Raw genomic sequence first — 13,862 nt, 5'->3', positions numbered from 1 at the left:
CAAATGAATGGTACTATAACCACTCAATGGAAAAACAATACAGCAGTGCAAAATGGTGAATTAGAAACTAGCAATACTGAAATGTTTATGATAAAAAAATACAAAATTTCCAATTGCAAGGGTGCCTGACTGGCTCAGTCAGAAGAGCATGTGACTCTTGATCTCAGGGTTGTGAGTTCAAGCCCTGTGTTGGGTCGTAGAGACTACTTATATAAAATAAAAATTAAAATGTTTTTCAAAAATTCCAATTGCAACTTTACATAGTGCTGCAATACAGGGAAATATCTTGTGTTTTTGTTTTGCTTCTTTATAACCCTTGAGACTTCCCAATTTAGGGGGCTGGGATGTGGTAACCCTTGCTTTGCTGCAGTTGTAGTGATGGGAACAGAAACATCAAATTCTTCTCTTTAAACCTGGATGCACATGTAAAACAGAAATTATTTGCAATAGGTGGGCAGGGGATGGACTTGATGAGTGATGGACATTAAGGAGGGCACTTGTGATGAGCACTGGGTGTTAGATGTAGGTGATGAATCACTAAATTCTATTCCTGAAACCAATACTATGCTACATGTTAACTAACTTGAATTTAAATACAAAGGAAACAAATAAAATATAATATAATAAAATATTTGGAATAATATGCAAACTAAATAAAAAATTTCCAAGCAGAATAGGGAGAAAAAAGTCAAAAGAGAAGTAAGGGACTCTGCTCAGTGGCATTTACACAAATCATAAACCTGACTTTGGAGTTCAGTAAACCCCAAGAGAATTTTTTTTTTAAGATTTATTTATTTAGGGGCGTCTGGGTGGCTCAGTCGTTAGGCGTCTGCCTTCGGCTCGGGTCGTGATCCCGGGGTCCAGGGATCGAGCCCCGCATCGGGCTGCCTGCTCCGCGGGAAGCCTGCTTCTCCCTCTCCCCCTCCCCCTGCTTGTGTTCCCTCTCTCACTGTTGAAAAATAAATAAAATCTTTAAAAAAAAAAAAGATTTATTTATTTATTTTGTTTTTAAATAAAGATTTTATTTATTTACTTACTTATTTGAGAGAGAGAGGGCTCAGGAGTGAGGGGAGGGGCAGAGGGAGAGGGGGAGAGAGAATCTCAAGCAGGCTCCATGCTCAGAGTGGAGCCGGATGTGTGGAGCCTGATCTCAGGATTCTGAGATCATGACCTGAGCCAAAATCAAAGTCGGATACTCAACCGACTGAGCCACCCAGGCACCCTGAAAGATTTATTTATTTGTTTGAGAGAGAGAGAGAGAGAGGGAGAGAGCAGGTAGGGGAAGGAGCCGAGAAAGAGGGAGAGAGAGAATCCTCAAGCAGACTCCCCGCTGAGCACAGAGCCCAACGCAGGGCTCCATCCCAGGACCCTGAGATTACGACCTGAGCCAAAATCAAGAGCCAGCCACCCAACTGACTGAGCCACCCAGGTGCCCCAGTACGAGGGTTTTTTTAAAGGGGCAGGGGGAACTAAGGGAGTGTCCTTGAGAAGGAGCCTGAATCTTGCCCTTACCTCCCCTTAAGGGCTTATCCAAAGCTGAAGGGAATAGTACATTCCCCCCTCAACACCCATGGCAGGTTTAGGGAACTAGGGAAAGAAAAGCCCTGTGCTCATGACCAGGCATTAGTGCAAGACCCTTGAGAAGCACCGAAACCTAGTGGAGATAAAGGTTGAATATTAGCAAGAGGGCCCAAGGCTTCCTGGATGTGGGTGTGGGTAAAGGTGCAGGAGAGTATGTAAGAAGGACTAACAATTGGGGCAGAAAGGAACAGAAGAGTGTGGACTGTCAACTAGAGACTGACAGATAACAGATCTCATCGGGTAACTCATGATGGCGGGGGTGGGGTGGGAGGTCATACCTGAAGATTAGCTGGCATGTTCATTTCCTAGTGCAGCCATAACAAAATATCACAAATGGGAGGGGGAGGGCAGAGGGCTTAAAACAACAGAAATCTATTCTCTTACAGTTCTGGAGGCTACAAGTCCAAAATCAAGATGCTGGCAGGACCATGCTCCCCTGAAGTTTCTAGGCAAGAATTCAACTTGTTGGTTGCTGGCAATCCTTGATGCTCTTTGGCTTATAGGGGTTCATGCCAATCTCTACCTCTATTGTTGCATGACCTTCTCTGGGGTTATGAGGCCTTCTCTGGGCTCATATGGCCTTTTTTTTTTTAAGATTTTATTTACTAGAGAGAGAGAGAGAGCACAAGCAGGGAGAACAGCAGAGGGAGAGGGAGAAGCAGGCTCTCTACTGAACAGGGAGCCCAATGCAGGGCTCGATCCCAGGACCCCGGGATCACGACCTGAGCCAAAGGCAGATGCTCCACCTCCTGAGCCACCTAGGCGCTCCTCATATGGCCTTCTTATAAGGACATCAGTCAGTGGATTTGGGACCCACTCTACTCGTTAGATCTTACTTTAACTAATAACATCTGCAAAGACCCAATTTCCAAGTAAGGTGACATTATTAGGCTCTGGATGGACATGGATTTGGGGAGGACACTCTTCAGACCAGTACAGCTGGGACGAAGGACATCATAGGAGATCCTGGTATAGAACCGGGACTGGCCATTATCCCCTTCACCAGGAGGGATGCTGAGTTGAATGACTGGGTGTGCCTGGAATTAATCAAGATTACATTTTTTACTATGAGGTGAAATGGGTCATATAAATACAGGTTGAGTTGAATTATGGAAAAACTAAGGAAATTAAATGTAGTACAAATCTGTATGTGGCTTGAAAACATTGATCCTGCTACCTATATAAAATATGTATACAAAACAAAGAAAAAGTGGATGGATCTTTCTGTAATGATGTTAGAATGTTGTGTTCAAATTGGGAAGAATGATGCTTATTGTTGCCTGGAGGTGGTACAGATAGCGTTACCTAGCAAGGCTTGGGCATGCCCCTCTGGGAAGCCAGAGTTCCCAGAATTTTCTCGTCCTGTGGTCTGGGCCATGCTCTAAACCTAGGAAAAGATTAACACATGTGGTCAATTGATTTTGGAAGATCCATGTGAGAGTTGCTAATAAGTAACTGTGTGACTTTGGCCAAGTCACACTCCCTCTCTGGGTCTTGTTTTTCTTTCTGTGAAATAAAAGAATTAGGCTTAATCATCTCCAAAATCACTCCCAATTTGTTGATTCCGTGATTCTTTGATTTTAAGTATAGGTATAGATATAGTGTGTGTGTGTAAACAAAATCAGAGGGCTGAGGGACAGAGCCAGGATGGTCTTTCCTGGGGATATGGTCCCAGCCTCAATAGTAGATCTCTGGGACACATCCAGGGCTCATGTTTACCTTTGCTACCTCTTCTTTCCTTTCCTACCTCCTCAGAGGAAAAGTTTCTGTTATCTTTATCATCATCACCACCATTTATGAATATAATTAATAAATGGAATGCTTAATGTGCACCAGGCATTGCTAAGCACTTTAGATGCATTATATATTTCATTCATTCATTTCAGTGATGTTACCGAACTCATTTTACAGATGAGAGAAATCAAGCTTAGGAAAGCCCAATATCACTGTCAGTAAGGAGAGGAGCCAGGATGTGAACCCACATCTGGCTGATTCCAGGAGTGCATGCTCTTACCCATGAGTACCAGAGGAAAAGTACCACTGCTCGAAGATCATGGAGTGTTACACACAGAAGGACTGGTGGGTTGGTCTCTGCTGACGCCCAGTGTAGAAAACTGTCGGGGTCTCTAAAACATAAGCCCAGACCCAGACAAGGACCTGATTGCCTCAAACAGGCATGGCTTCCGGATTCAGCCCCGATTTCCCTAGGAATGGTTCTCCCTTGACCTTACCACCCTAACTTTTACTCACACTTCCTGCCTGCCCTCCATTATGCCAGAACATGACTGTGATGTTAGGCAGGCACAGATCTGTGTCAACGCTGCCATGCTATTTATTCAGACTCGTGTGCTAGACAACTTGCCTTTTCCCAACGAGTTCCTAGAGCACAGGGCCCCAAAAAGCCGACTAGGCTTTGGCAAGCACACACACGAGCTTGGCAAGACCCAGGCCTGACTGAGTCAGCCAGTAAAGATACAAGGAGCCACCTCAGATTCAGACAGTTTATTACTTACCTGTACAACAAAGGAAGAATGCATTAAGGTCCCAGCTGCCAGTGGTCCTTGTCCCACAAATCCAAACAAAGAATATTGAAACAGAAGGGGCCAGATGACTGCAGTGTAAGTTGTGGGATACCCAGCTGCCGAGGAGCCCACTCTGGACTACAGCTAAGTGATTCTTATATTCTGCAGCTCTATTCTGAGGGCGTGGGGCACAAAGCCCACACCTCATCAGAACCTGGGAAATGAGAAGCACTCAGGGGAGATTGCCCTAAGATCCTCATAAGCCTTCCATCCTCTGCCGTTCTGGGAGGATCACAAAGCATTCTGCTAAGACTCAGAGAAGCTTTGGTTCAAGGCCCATGAGACCTATGGAGATACATACATGCAAGGTTGCCAGGGTAGATGATGGAGATATTCCCCTACAGCCTTCTCTGGTTTGAGGCTTTTTAAGCCCACCATAGAGAAAATAAGATTGAAAACCAAGAAATCTGATCTAGATCAATCCATAATTAGCCAAGTGACTTAACCTCTCCAGAGCTTGTTTTTTTTAATCCATAAAATCATATATTTTTTGTTTGCTTGCTTTCTGCGAGGACTTTTTCCTCTTATTAGGGTGTAAACTGCACAAAGGGATCTTGTTTACTTTATACACTCTTGCAGCCCCAGTGCTTAGAACAGTAATAGGCACATGGCAGCGATTCAACAAACACTTGGTTGAAAGAAATGAACTGCAAGATATTACATTGTACTTTGTTAGTATGTGCATGTGCATTCAAAGCCTTAAAACCTACTTTCAGGTCATTTGCAGAAAATTCACAGAGGAGTCCCAGTGAAAATGACTGTACTTTTCTTTTAAGGGAGTCCAACTAAAAAAAGCCTCAAAGTGAGTAACTACACAATGAGGAATGGAATGTGGCACCCAAATGGATCTTTTATTAGTGCCATTATAATAAATCCTAATGATACACACCTCTGACACATTGCTCTTTGTAATATAGGAAAGAGGGGAAGCCCCTCTTTTTTTTTTTTAAAAAAAAGACTTTATTTATTTATTTGAGAGAGAGAGAATGAGAGAGAGCATGAGAGGGAGGAGGGTCAGAGGGAGAAGCAGACTCCCTGCCGAGCAGGGAGCCCGATGCAGGACTCGATCCTGGGACTCCAGGATCATGACCTGAGCCGAAAGCAGTCGCTTAACCAACTGAGCCACCCAGGCGCCCGGAAGCCCCTCTTTTCTATTGTTCTGTTCTACACCTGCCACTTTCCCAATCATGCCTGGTTCCCTTTTTCTCAGACAAGGTCTGGTGTAAAATAGGACAAAGATTTCGGGTAAAAGGAACTCCTCTTGTTGCAAGTCACTCACTTTCCTGCCCTAGTCCCCACTTTCCTCATCGTTATGTATTACTGGGATACATATGGTTTTCCTTAATTGTAACTAATCTGTTACATCTCTTCTACAGATTAACAATGGCACAAAGAGATTGAGTGACCTGCTAAAGATAACTAATTAGTATGAGAGCCAAGCTTTCTGATTCCAAGTTCAGGTTTCTTTCCACCACAGCAGTGAACCGCTTTGCGACGCCTGGGTGGCTCAGTCGGTTAAGCGTCTGCCTTCGGCTCAGATCATGATCCCAGGGTCCCAGAATCGAGCCCCATATCGGGCTCCGTGCTCAGCAGGGAGCCTGCTTCTCCCTCTCCCTCTGCCTGCCTGTCTGCTTACTTGTGATCTCTCTCTCTGTCAAATAAATAAATAAAATCTTAAAAATAAAAAATAAAAGACACCCCCGGGCCTTGGTCCCTCCCCTCTGTCATCTTCCTTCAGGAACAGGGATTTTCGGTGGCCAGCTCCTTGCTCTAATCTACAACTCTACCTGGCACATAGCAGGCACTCAATATATATTTGTTGAATGAAAAAAAAGAATAAGCAGAGACGCGCCACAGTGCGTCCTGTGACTTCTAGCAAGTCGCTGCCTGTTTCTGGATTACATCTGTCCCCCGTCCGGCGCCCGGTTTGTTCCTCCGGCCACTAGATTGCACTGTGGCAACGCACCCCACCCAGCAGGGAGCGGCGCCCTTCTTGGCCCCGCTGAGCCGTCGCTGGTCGGAGGGCGGGTCACGAGGAACCGGAAGTGCCAGAGCGCTGCCGCCGCTGCCGCTGCCGCCACCGCCTTTAAGTGCCGTGTTCACCGCCTGGGTTACCACCGGCTCGGTCGCCGAGGAAGCCGCCGCAGCGGGGTCGGGAGTGGAGGCGGCGCGGCATGAAGCGGCGCAGGCCCGCTCCGTAGCACGCGTCGGGACGCTCCGGGCGGGGCCAGGGGGGAAGGTGCAGTATCCGCCCCCTCTCCTTCCCCTTCGCCCGCGAGGCCTGGGCCCCAGCCCGGCGGGCCCGCTCCGCCTCACCGGGGAGCCGCCCGGCGCGCTCTCCCGGTTAGCCCGCTCTGCGGTTTACCGGGCGCGCCGCCCTGCGCGGGTCAGAGCTGGTGGCGAGGCCCCGCTTGCCGGAAGAGGAAGCCGAGGCTCTCAGATTCCGATTCCACCAACGTTCACTGGGCGCCCCCGGAGCGCTGGGTGCTGGCCTCCGGACTTCCACGTCCGTTATCTTAATTGAGCCTCGCTGGGGTTGGGAGCCGGGTATTGCCCGGGCTTGCAGATGAGGAAACGGAAGCCCGCAGAGGCGAAGGGATCTGCCTAAAGTTCGACTGTGGCGGATCGGATTTGGACTGAGATTTTTCTGATTTCCCAGCCGGTGTTCTTTTCCTTCCTCCTGCCTCACTCTAGGTCGATTCCCTCCCTGCTCACCGGCCCCTTCTCATTCTATTTCACACACCCCGGGGCAGGATAGATACATTTCTTTCCCTCTTTCCAACTCTGCCCTCACACACTTTCTCCTGAGACTTCTAAGACTTGGCATCCCCCCATTCTCAACATTCTCTATTACACCTCTCTTCTTCTTCCCCATTCATAGCTTTCAAGATCTTTGTCCCAGTCAGTGATAATGAACCTCTCAACTAGCTGTGGACCCTGAAGAGTGAAATAGCTAGGCTTCAGTGAGGCGTGCGGGGTTCAAGTGGACGACTCTTTGGCTCTTGGGTTAAAAATAAGAATGACAGTTGAGTACGTCCAGATTCAGGAGTTCTGAAGCTATTCTCTACCCCAAGATGCTCTGCTCTGAGTGAGGGGCTTAGTGCATGGGACCGTGTCTTGACATCTTAGTCCATTGTTCTTAGACTAGCATAACTTCACTGTTTTCCCTCCATTTGCCCCGAGCTTTTCTCACCACATCTCTCTCCATCACCTACTTGGGCTATGAGAGCCCAGAATTAAAACTGATAATGAAATAACAAGTGTAATCACAGATCCTCTTTTTTTTTTTCTTTCTTTACTGGAATTCCAGAACAACTTAATGCTTCCTTTTATGGAAAAGTTACCTAATTCAGTTATTTTCAGACTACAGCTAGAAAGGAAAGGAGCAAAAGTGGAATGCACTTAAAATGGATAGCACATTCTTGGTCTTATGAAAAAATTATTAAATTCAAGTTGGTTCCCTTTCCACAAAAATGGCCTGTTTTATAACTCTTTTTGGTTGTTCTACAAGTCTCCTCTGTCTCCAACCAGCTCAATATGTATTATGTAAAATAATACAAATGTATTATTAATGTAAAAGCAGGAACAGGACCAAGCACACAGAAATAAATGTTAGTAATCATCTGTCATTTTTGAGGATTTGCAATAGCCACCTGAGTAACCTCACATTTGTGTGCCTTTTATACTTTCTAAAGTTCTGCCATAATTTTCCTTTTAATGTACATCTAGATGTCAGGATTTACACTGTTGTTAGGATATCCTTTTGAGAAAATTAGGCTATACATTTCTGAAATTTTTTAAAAATTACGATTTTGATAATCTAAAATACAGATACAAAATAATGCAGGCATTATATATAATTATATATTACGCCAAGAAGAATATTTCTATATACTATTTGGGACTTTAGATTTAATCATTTTGGCCACATATGATCCATTTCAATAATGATCAACAGCCTTATATCTTATTTCGTTATCCTGGTGAGCAGGATTGGATGGTGAGAAAAGGAAAGACTCCTGTGAGAAGAGAGCAAGATGAGCAGAGGGATCTATGCTTGAAGTTGAGTCACTTGAAAAAAGATCTCTTTGAATGTGGAAGAGATCTGAGCAGATGAAAATACAATCAGGTAGGCACGAGGGAAGGGCCTTAAGTGAGGAGGTAGGTGGGGCAGTGACGTATATGCAGCACATATATGTGCTGAAAATGTATGCGGATTCTCTTTTCTAATTTTTGAAATTAGAACTTTGAGAATGTATTTGAATATACGGTGTTATGGAAATCTGGAACTTAAATCATTTTGTTACACATTTGTGTAAATTACTAAAATATCCTAGAAAATGTGGGATATTCATTTACTATAAACAGTAGTAGAATGTCATTTGAACTGTAAAAATTTGTGTGTGTATGTATGTGTGTAGAGAGGCAGAAATAGTCCAGAAGCCTAGTACAATTGAGGAATAGCAGGTAATTCGCTATTAATGAGCGAGAGCTAATGCAACTTTGACACAGGAGAGATGTCAAGTTAATGGTGACTCAAGAACCTGGACAGTAAGCCTTGGGAAATCTGCCTGCTGAGCTTCCTGGTTTTATTCCCTAGCCTTATTCTTGTGAGCAGTGGTTTGGACATGAAGTTCCAAATTTAAAAATTGGGGAGTTGAGGATAATGAGCATGGTTTGTGTAGCTTTTTCTCTCACTTGTCCCTAACTCTTAGAAATCAAGCTAGATCCACTGACATATTTGATAGAAAATAGGCCTCCCACTAGCTTTTAGATGGGCAGTCTCCACTCTCATATACTGCCACTTACTATCAGTGTGCTAAGTAGCAGTTGAGCTAAATGACTTTCTCTGCTGAGCTGTTTGGATTTTGGTCCTTGGAGGTAAAAGCCCCATTGTAGTAATGTTACAGGTTGGATACCTGATAAATTCTTGAATGGGTTTTCTGGTCGCTTTTGCTACTGTTACACTGAAAATGATAGTACAGTTCACTGTACCATAAAAAAAGACACACTATCCTGGCCACACAGTTCATTTCATTTTGCATGCCATAATGCTTGCCTGGTGGACTAATTCACAACCCACGCCTGCTAATTACTTTTTCTCTGCGGTTGGTAGTTACCTTGGACTCTTGTTAACCTGGGAAATTGAGCTTTAAAAAAAGACATCGTATTAAATACACAACCATTCATTGATTGTTGTTCTAGAGGTAGTTACATAAATATAATCTGTTTATCTCCCAAATCCACAGGTTGCTCCAAAATTTTTGTTTATGTTGCTTCTTTTTGATAGTTTCATGAATAATGCATGGCAGAATATCACACAATGGCTTGTTATAACACTTCTTATTTTTTCTGATACATCACTGCTTTAAATATTGAAATATTGTTTAAATATTGAAATAGATAAAGGAAAATACATCCCCTTCTGAATTTGTAAAATGAAAAGAAATATCATTAGTAGATGAAATATTAACACTGTTTTGGGGTTGAACTGGAAAATTTGCAAACTTGGGTTCAGATTTTTGTCAGAATATCAATAGTACAAACATTAAATGCTTTTTGCATAAACTACTTCACCTCATTAAAGCTGCTTGAAGATAGTATCTTTTTTCTCCCATTTAATCATGAGAGTAAAAGTTATATAATTTGCAATAATAGTTACATAAATTCCTTATAGTCACCAAAAGTGATCATAAGATAGTGATGTCTAGGCAAGAAGACAAAGAAAAATGTACCAGCCAGTTAAGTCCTTTATTGTTTGGAGTTCCACTTAAACGGAAACAGTATTTATATTATCTTGGTAAGTGCCCTGGGAAGTTTATTACAAGTACATTGTTTGCTGCAATTTTATTACTGTTCTAATTGGTCGTGATTATTTCTGTTAACTGAAGTCCACATTTATCAAATGTGTTACTTTTTTAAGTGCAAAAACACTTAACTCCCTTAGCACATTTAGATTCACTATTGACATGCTCTTGGATGGAGCAAACTGGCATATGGCCTGTTTCCTTCCAGTGTGGGAAAGAAAAAAGGAATTTTGGCAAGAGATAGGTAAGGACATCCTTTTACAAAAGTTCCTAAAGGGATTTATAGTCACAGTGAAACAGACATGACCTCAATTTTTTAAAAAATCTCATTTTTAAACTGAACACTGAGAAGGTGGAGCTATTACTTTTCTTACTAGGTTTCGTTGCAACTATGCTGAAGAGCATTTTTTTCCTTGCCTTTTTGGTGGGGGGACCACTATCAGACTGTCATTCCATTAATATAAAAGAAGGCAGGCCTGTGAACAACTTCATGTGCCTTATGTTTCTAGGAAAATGCAACATGGCAGCAGCGATGGAAACAGAACAGCTGGGTGTTGAGATCTTTGAAACTGCAGATTGTGAGGAGAATATTGAATCACAGGATCGGCCTAAATTGGAGCCATTTTATGTTGAGCGATATTCCTGGAGTCAGCTTAAAAAGCTCCTTGCTGATACCAGAAAATATCATGGCTACATGATGGCTAAGGCACCACACGATTTTATGTTTGTGAAGAGGAATGATCCAGATGGGCCTCATTCAGACAGGATATATTACCTTGGTGAGTATGAAGTCATAGTTTCTGAGAGGAAATGCTTTCTTAATTCAAAATATAGATACAATTGGCACTCAAATTTTGGGGAATAAATAATGAATCAATGATGTTCCATTAAAGGAACAAAATGCCTTTCCTTAGGAATGGTCAGATTAGGAACACAAACAGTAAAACCACTCTCAACAGTTGCTGCTTTCATTTTTTTTAAACCAAGGCTGGTTTTGGTGTCTTTTTCCTGAGCCCATTCACTCCACATTTAACATCTGCCTAAATTAGATATATTATGCTACTGACTTCTTTATTAAATTTTTCTTAAAAATTTTATTTATTTTAGAGCATGCGTGCAAGAGAGCATGAGCAGGGGGAGGGGTAGGGGGAGGGAGAGGGACAAGCAGACTCCACAAGGACAGGTTCAGCCTCATAACCCTGAGATCATGACCTGAGCCAAAATCAAGAGTCAGCCCCTTAACCAACTAAGCCACCCAGGTGCCCTTTGCTTATTAAATTTTTAAAAGTAGGTTTACTTCTTTCTTCCAAAGTTATTTCATTCATATACATATATTTTTTTAGAGATACTCTCTGCATTAGTCCACATCAGTAATTACAGATGCATTTTTTTTAATAACTTAAGAGTATTCCATTATATAATTGTGCCATATTTACTTAACCATGCCTCTAATAAGGGGCATTTAGGTTTTTCTGTTATACTGTTACAAAAGATGAGGCAATGAATATCACTGTAGTGGATCATTGTGAATTTGTGAATTTATATATAGGACTAATTCCAAAGAGTAGAATTGCTGGGACAAAAGGTGTGTGTATTCTGAATTTTGGTTGATATTGCCAAATTATCCTTCAACAAGGTTAATCATTGTAATTTTTTTTTAAAGATTTTATTTATTTATTTGACAGAGAGAGACACAGTGAGAGAGGGAACACAAGCAGGGGCAGAGGGAGAAGCGGACTCCCTGCTGAGCAGGGAGCCTGATGCGGGGCTCCATCCCAGCACCCTGGGATCATGACCTGAGCCGAAGGCAGATGCTTACCAACTGAGCCACCTAGGCGCCCCAATCATTGTAATTTTAATTCTAAGTGAGGTTGAGCATCTTTTCACATATTTAAGAGACATTTGTATTTCTTTTTCTGTGACTTATTTATAATCATTATCTATTTTTTATTGGATTGTGGGTGTTTTTCTTCTTAAAGCTTTTTTTTTTTTTTTTTTGGTGTAATGAGGGAATTAACCCATTGTGATATTTTCCTCTGAGGTTTAATTTGTCTTTAGCCTTTAGTGCCTTTGGTCATGTAGAAATTTGTGATTTTTTTTTTAATATTGATTATTTGATATTTTGATACCTGTCTCTCTGTAAAAATGGATAAATCTTTTTTTTTTTTTTAAAGATTTTATTTATTTATTTGACAGAGAGAGAGAGAGCACAAGTAGGCAGAGAGGCAGGCAGAGGGAGAGGGAGAAGCAGGCTTCCTGCAGAGCAGGGAGCCCGATGTGGGGCTTGATCCCAGGACCCTGGGATCATGACCTGAGCCAAAGGCAGATGCTTAACGACTGAGCCACCCAGGCGCCCCTGAAAATAATTTTTAAATGATTGTGTTCTCTTATAGCTATGTCTGGTGAGAACAGAGAAAATACATTGTTTTATTCTGAAATTCCCAAAACCATCAACAGAGCAGCAGTCTTAATGCTCTCTTGGAAGCCTCTTTTGGATCTTTTTCAGGTAGGATTAAACAATGCTGTTCCTGTGATTGGTGTACATTTTCAGATACTGCCTTTACTGAGAGGCAGAAATTCAAGTGGGGTTTTATATTTGAAGTAGAGGTGACTCAAAAAGAATTAAAATATTTTTATAGTTTTGAATGTATGACTGTTAAATTCCATTTAATTCTCAACATCTGAAAGTAAGGGATATTATAATTCTGAGTTTTAAAACTAGCTTCTCCCTGTTTAATCACCTTTCCCCTCTATAAACTTGTTAGTTATATAGTTCTCACATTTGGGGGGAAGAGTTGTTCATATAAAAGTAATTATATTTCCAGAAAGCTTTTTATTTAAATCTTTAAATTGAATTGTAGTTCTAATACTTAGTAACAGTGCTAAGTTAAGGGTTAAGGAAAGATACTAAGTTCAGTTTTTGTTTCTAAATATAGAATTCAGTTTATGTAGAATCAAAGCTTAAGGGTTGTTTTTGTTTTGTTTTGTTTGTTTTTTTCCTCAATATCTTATCTTTACACAAAAAGCAAATAGTTAAAAACACCCCAAGAACAAGATGATAATTTGGGTGTAATTGCCCATTTGGTTCTCATTTATTATTTTACATTGGGTGTTTCCTTATTAAATAGCATTTTGGGTTAAATGAACTAAAATGTGATATTATTCTTAGGAATTAAAAAAATAATTTCCATGATAACTAATCATTTGACTGTAACTATTTATCAGGGCTGTTGTTTTTCACATAGGCTTATGACTTTTCTTTAAAACAGAAAGAACCAAAATAATGGTAGTTTCCTCATGGAACAGTTTGCAAATTAATAAATCAAAGTTGTTTGTTGTTGTTGTGTGTTTTTTTTTAAAGATTTTATTTATTTATTTGACAGAGACTCAGCGAGAGAGGGAACACAAGCAGGGGGAGTGGGAGAGGGAGAAGCAGGCTTCCCGAAAGGCAGGGAGCCCGATGCGGGGCTCGATCCCAGGACCCTGGGATCATGACCCGAGCCGAAGGCACACGCCTGATGACTGAGCCACCCAGGCGCCCCTCAAAGTTGTTTTTTATTTTAAACTTTTATTATGGAAAACTTCAAACTAGTAGAATCATATGTGATTTTCAGCAATTATCAACTCTTTGCATTTCATTGTAGCCCTACCAGTCCCCCCACGCAATCCCTACCCCCACCTCTTGGATTATTTTGAAGCAGAGCCAGATATGTTGTTTCATTCCTAAATAAATCAGTGTGTGTCTCAAGGGTACAAATTCTTCTTAGATATTATCACAGTATCATTATCATAACTTAAACAGTTGTTGATCTTTTCTTCATATGAAATATTCAACTAGTGTTCACATTTCCCTGATTTTTAACTATAATTTTTTTTTGATGTCTTTTTTTTT

The 13,862-nt window shown here is 41.7% G+C and overlaps 1 protein-coding gene across 4 annotated transcripts in view; it reads left to right on the top strand.

Moving 5' to 3' along the window:
* Positions 1-6,213: 6,213 nt before the first annotated feature.
* The window catches only part of DPP8 (dipeptidyl peptidase 8), a 63,550-nt gene continuing 55,901 nt past the window's right edge, over positions 6,214-13,862 (top strand). Inside the window, exons 1-4 of one of the 4 annotated variants that reach the window (XM_031024107.2) lie at positions 6,214-6,402; positions 8,155-8,292; positions 10,480-10,749; positions 12,364-12,476. In XM_031024107.2, the coding sequence (XP_030879967.1) occupies positions 8,256-8,292; positions 10,480-10,749; positions 12,364-12,476 (420 nt within the window). In that variant the 5' untranslated portion in view covers positions 6,214-6,402; positions 8,155-8,255. Of the gene's footprint in view, positions 6,403-8,154; positions 8,293-10,479; positions 10,750-12,363; positions 12,477-13,862 lie in introns of those variants that run through there. The other 3 variants (XM_006729650.3, XM_006729651.3, XM_081831268.1) reach the window with 3 other exon arrangements.

This window comes from Leptonychotes weddellii, chromosome 9 (assembly GCF_054177405.1).
Source record: "Leptonychotes weddellii isolate Sample4059 chromosome 9, ASM5417740v2, whole genome shotgun sequence".
Lineage (NCBI taxonomy): Eukaryota > Metazoa > Chordata > Mammalia > Carnivora > Phocidae > Leptonychotes > Leptonychotes weddellii.
This window is presented reverse-complemented; position numbering and strand designations above follow the sequence as displayed.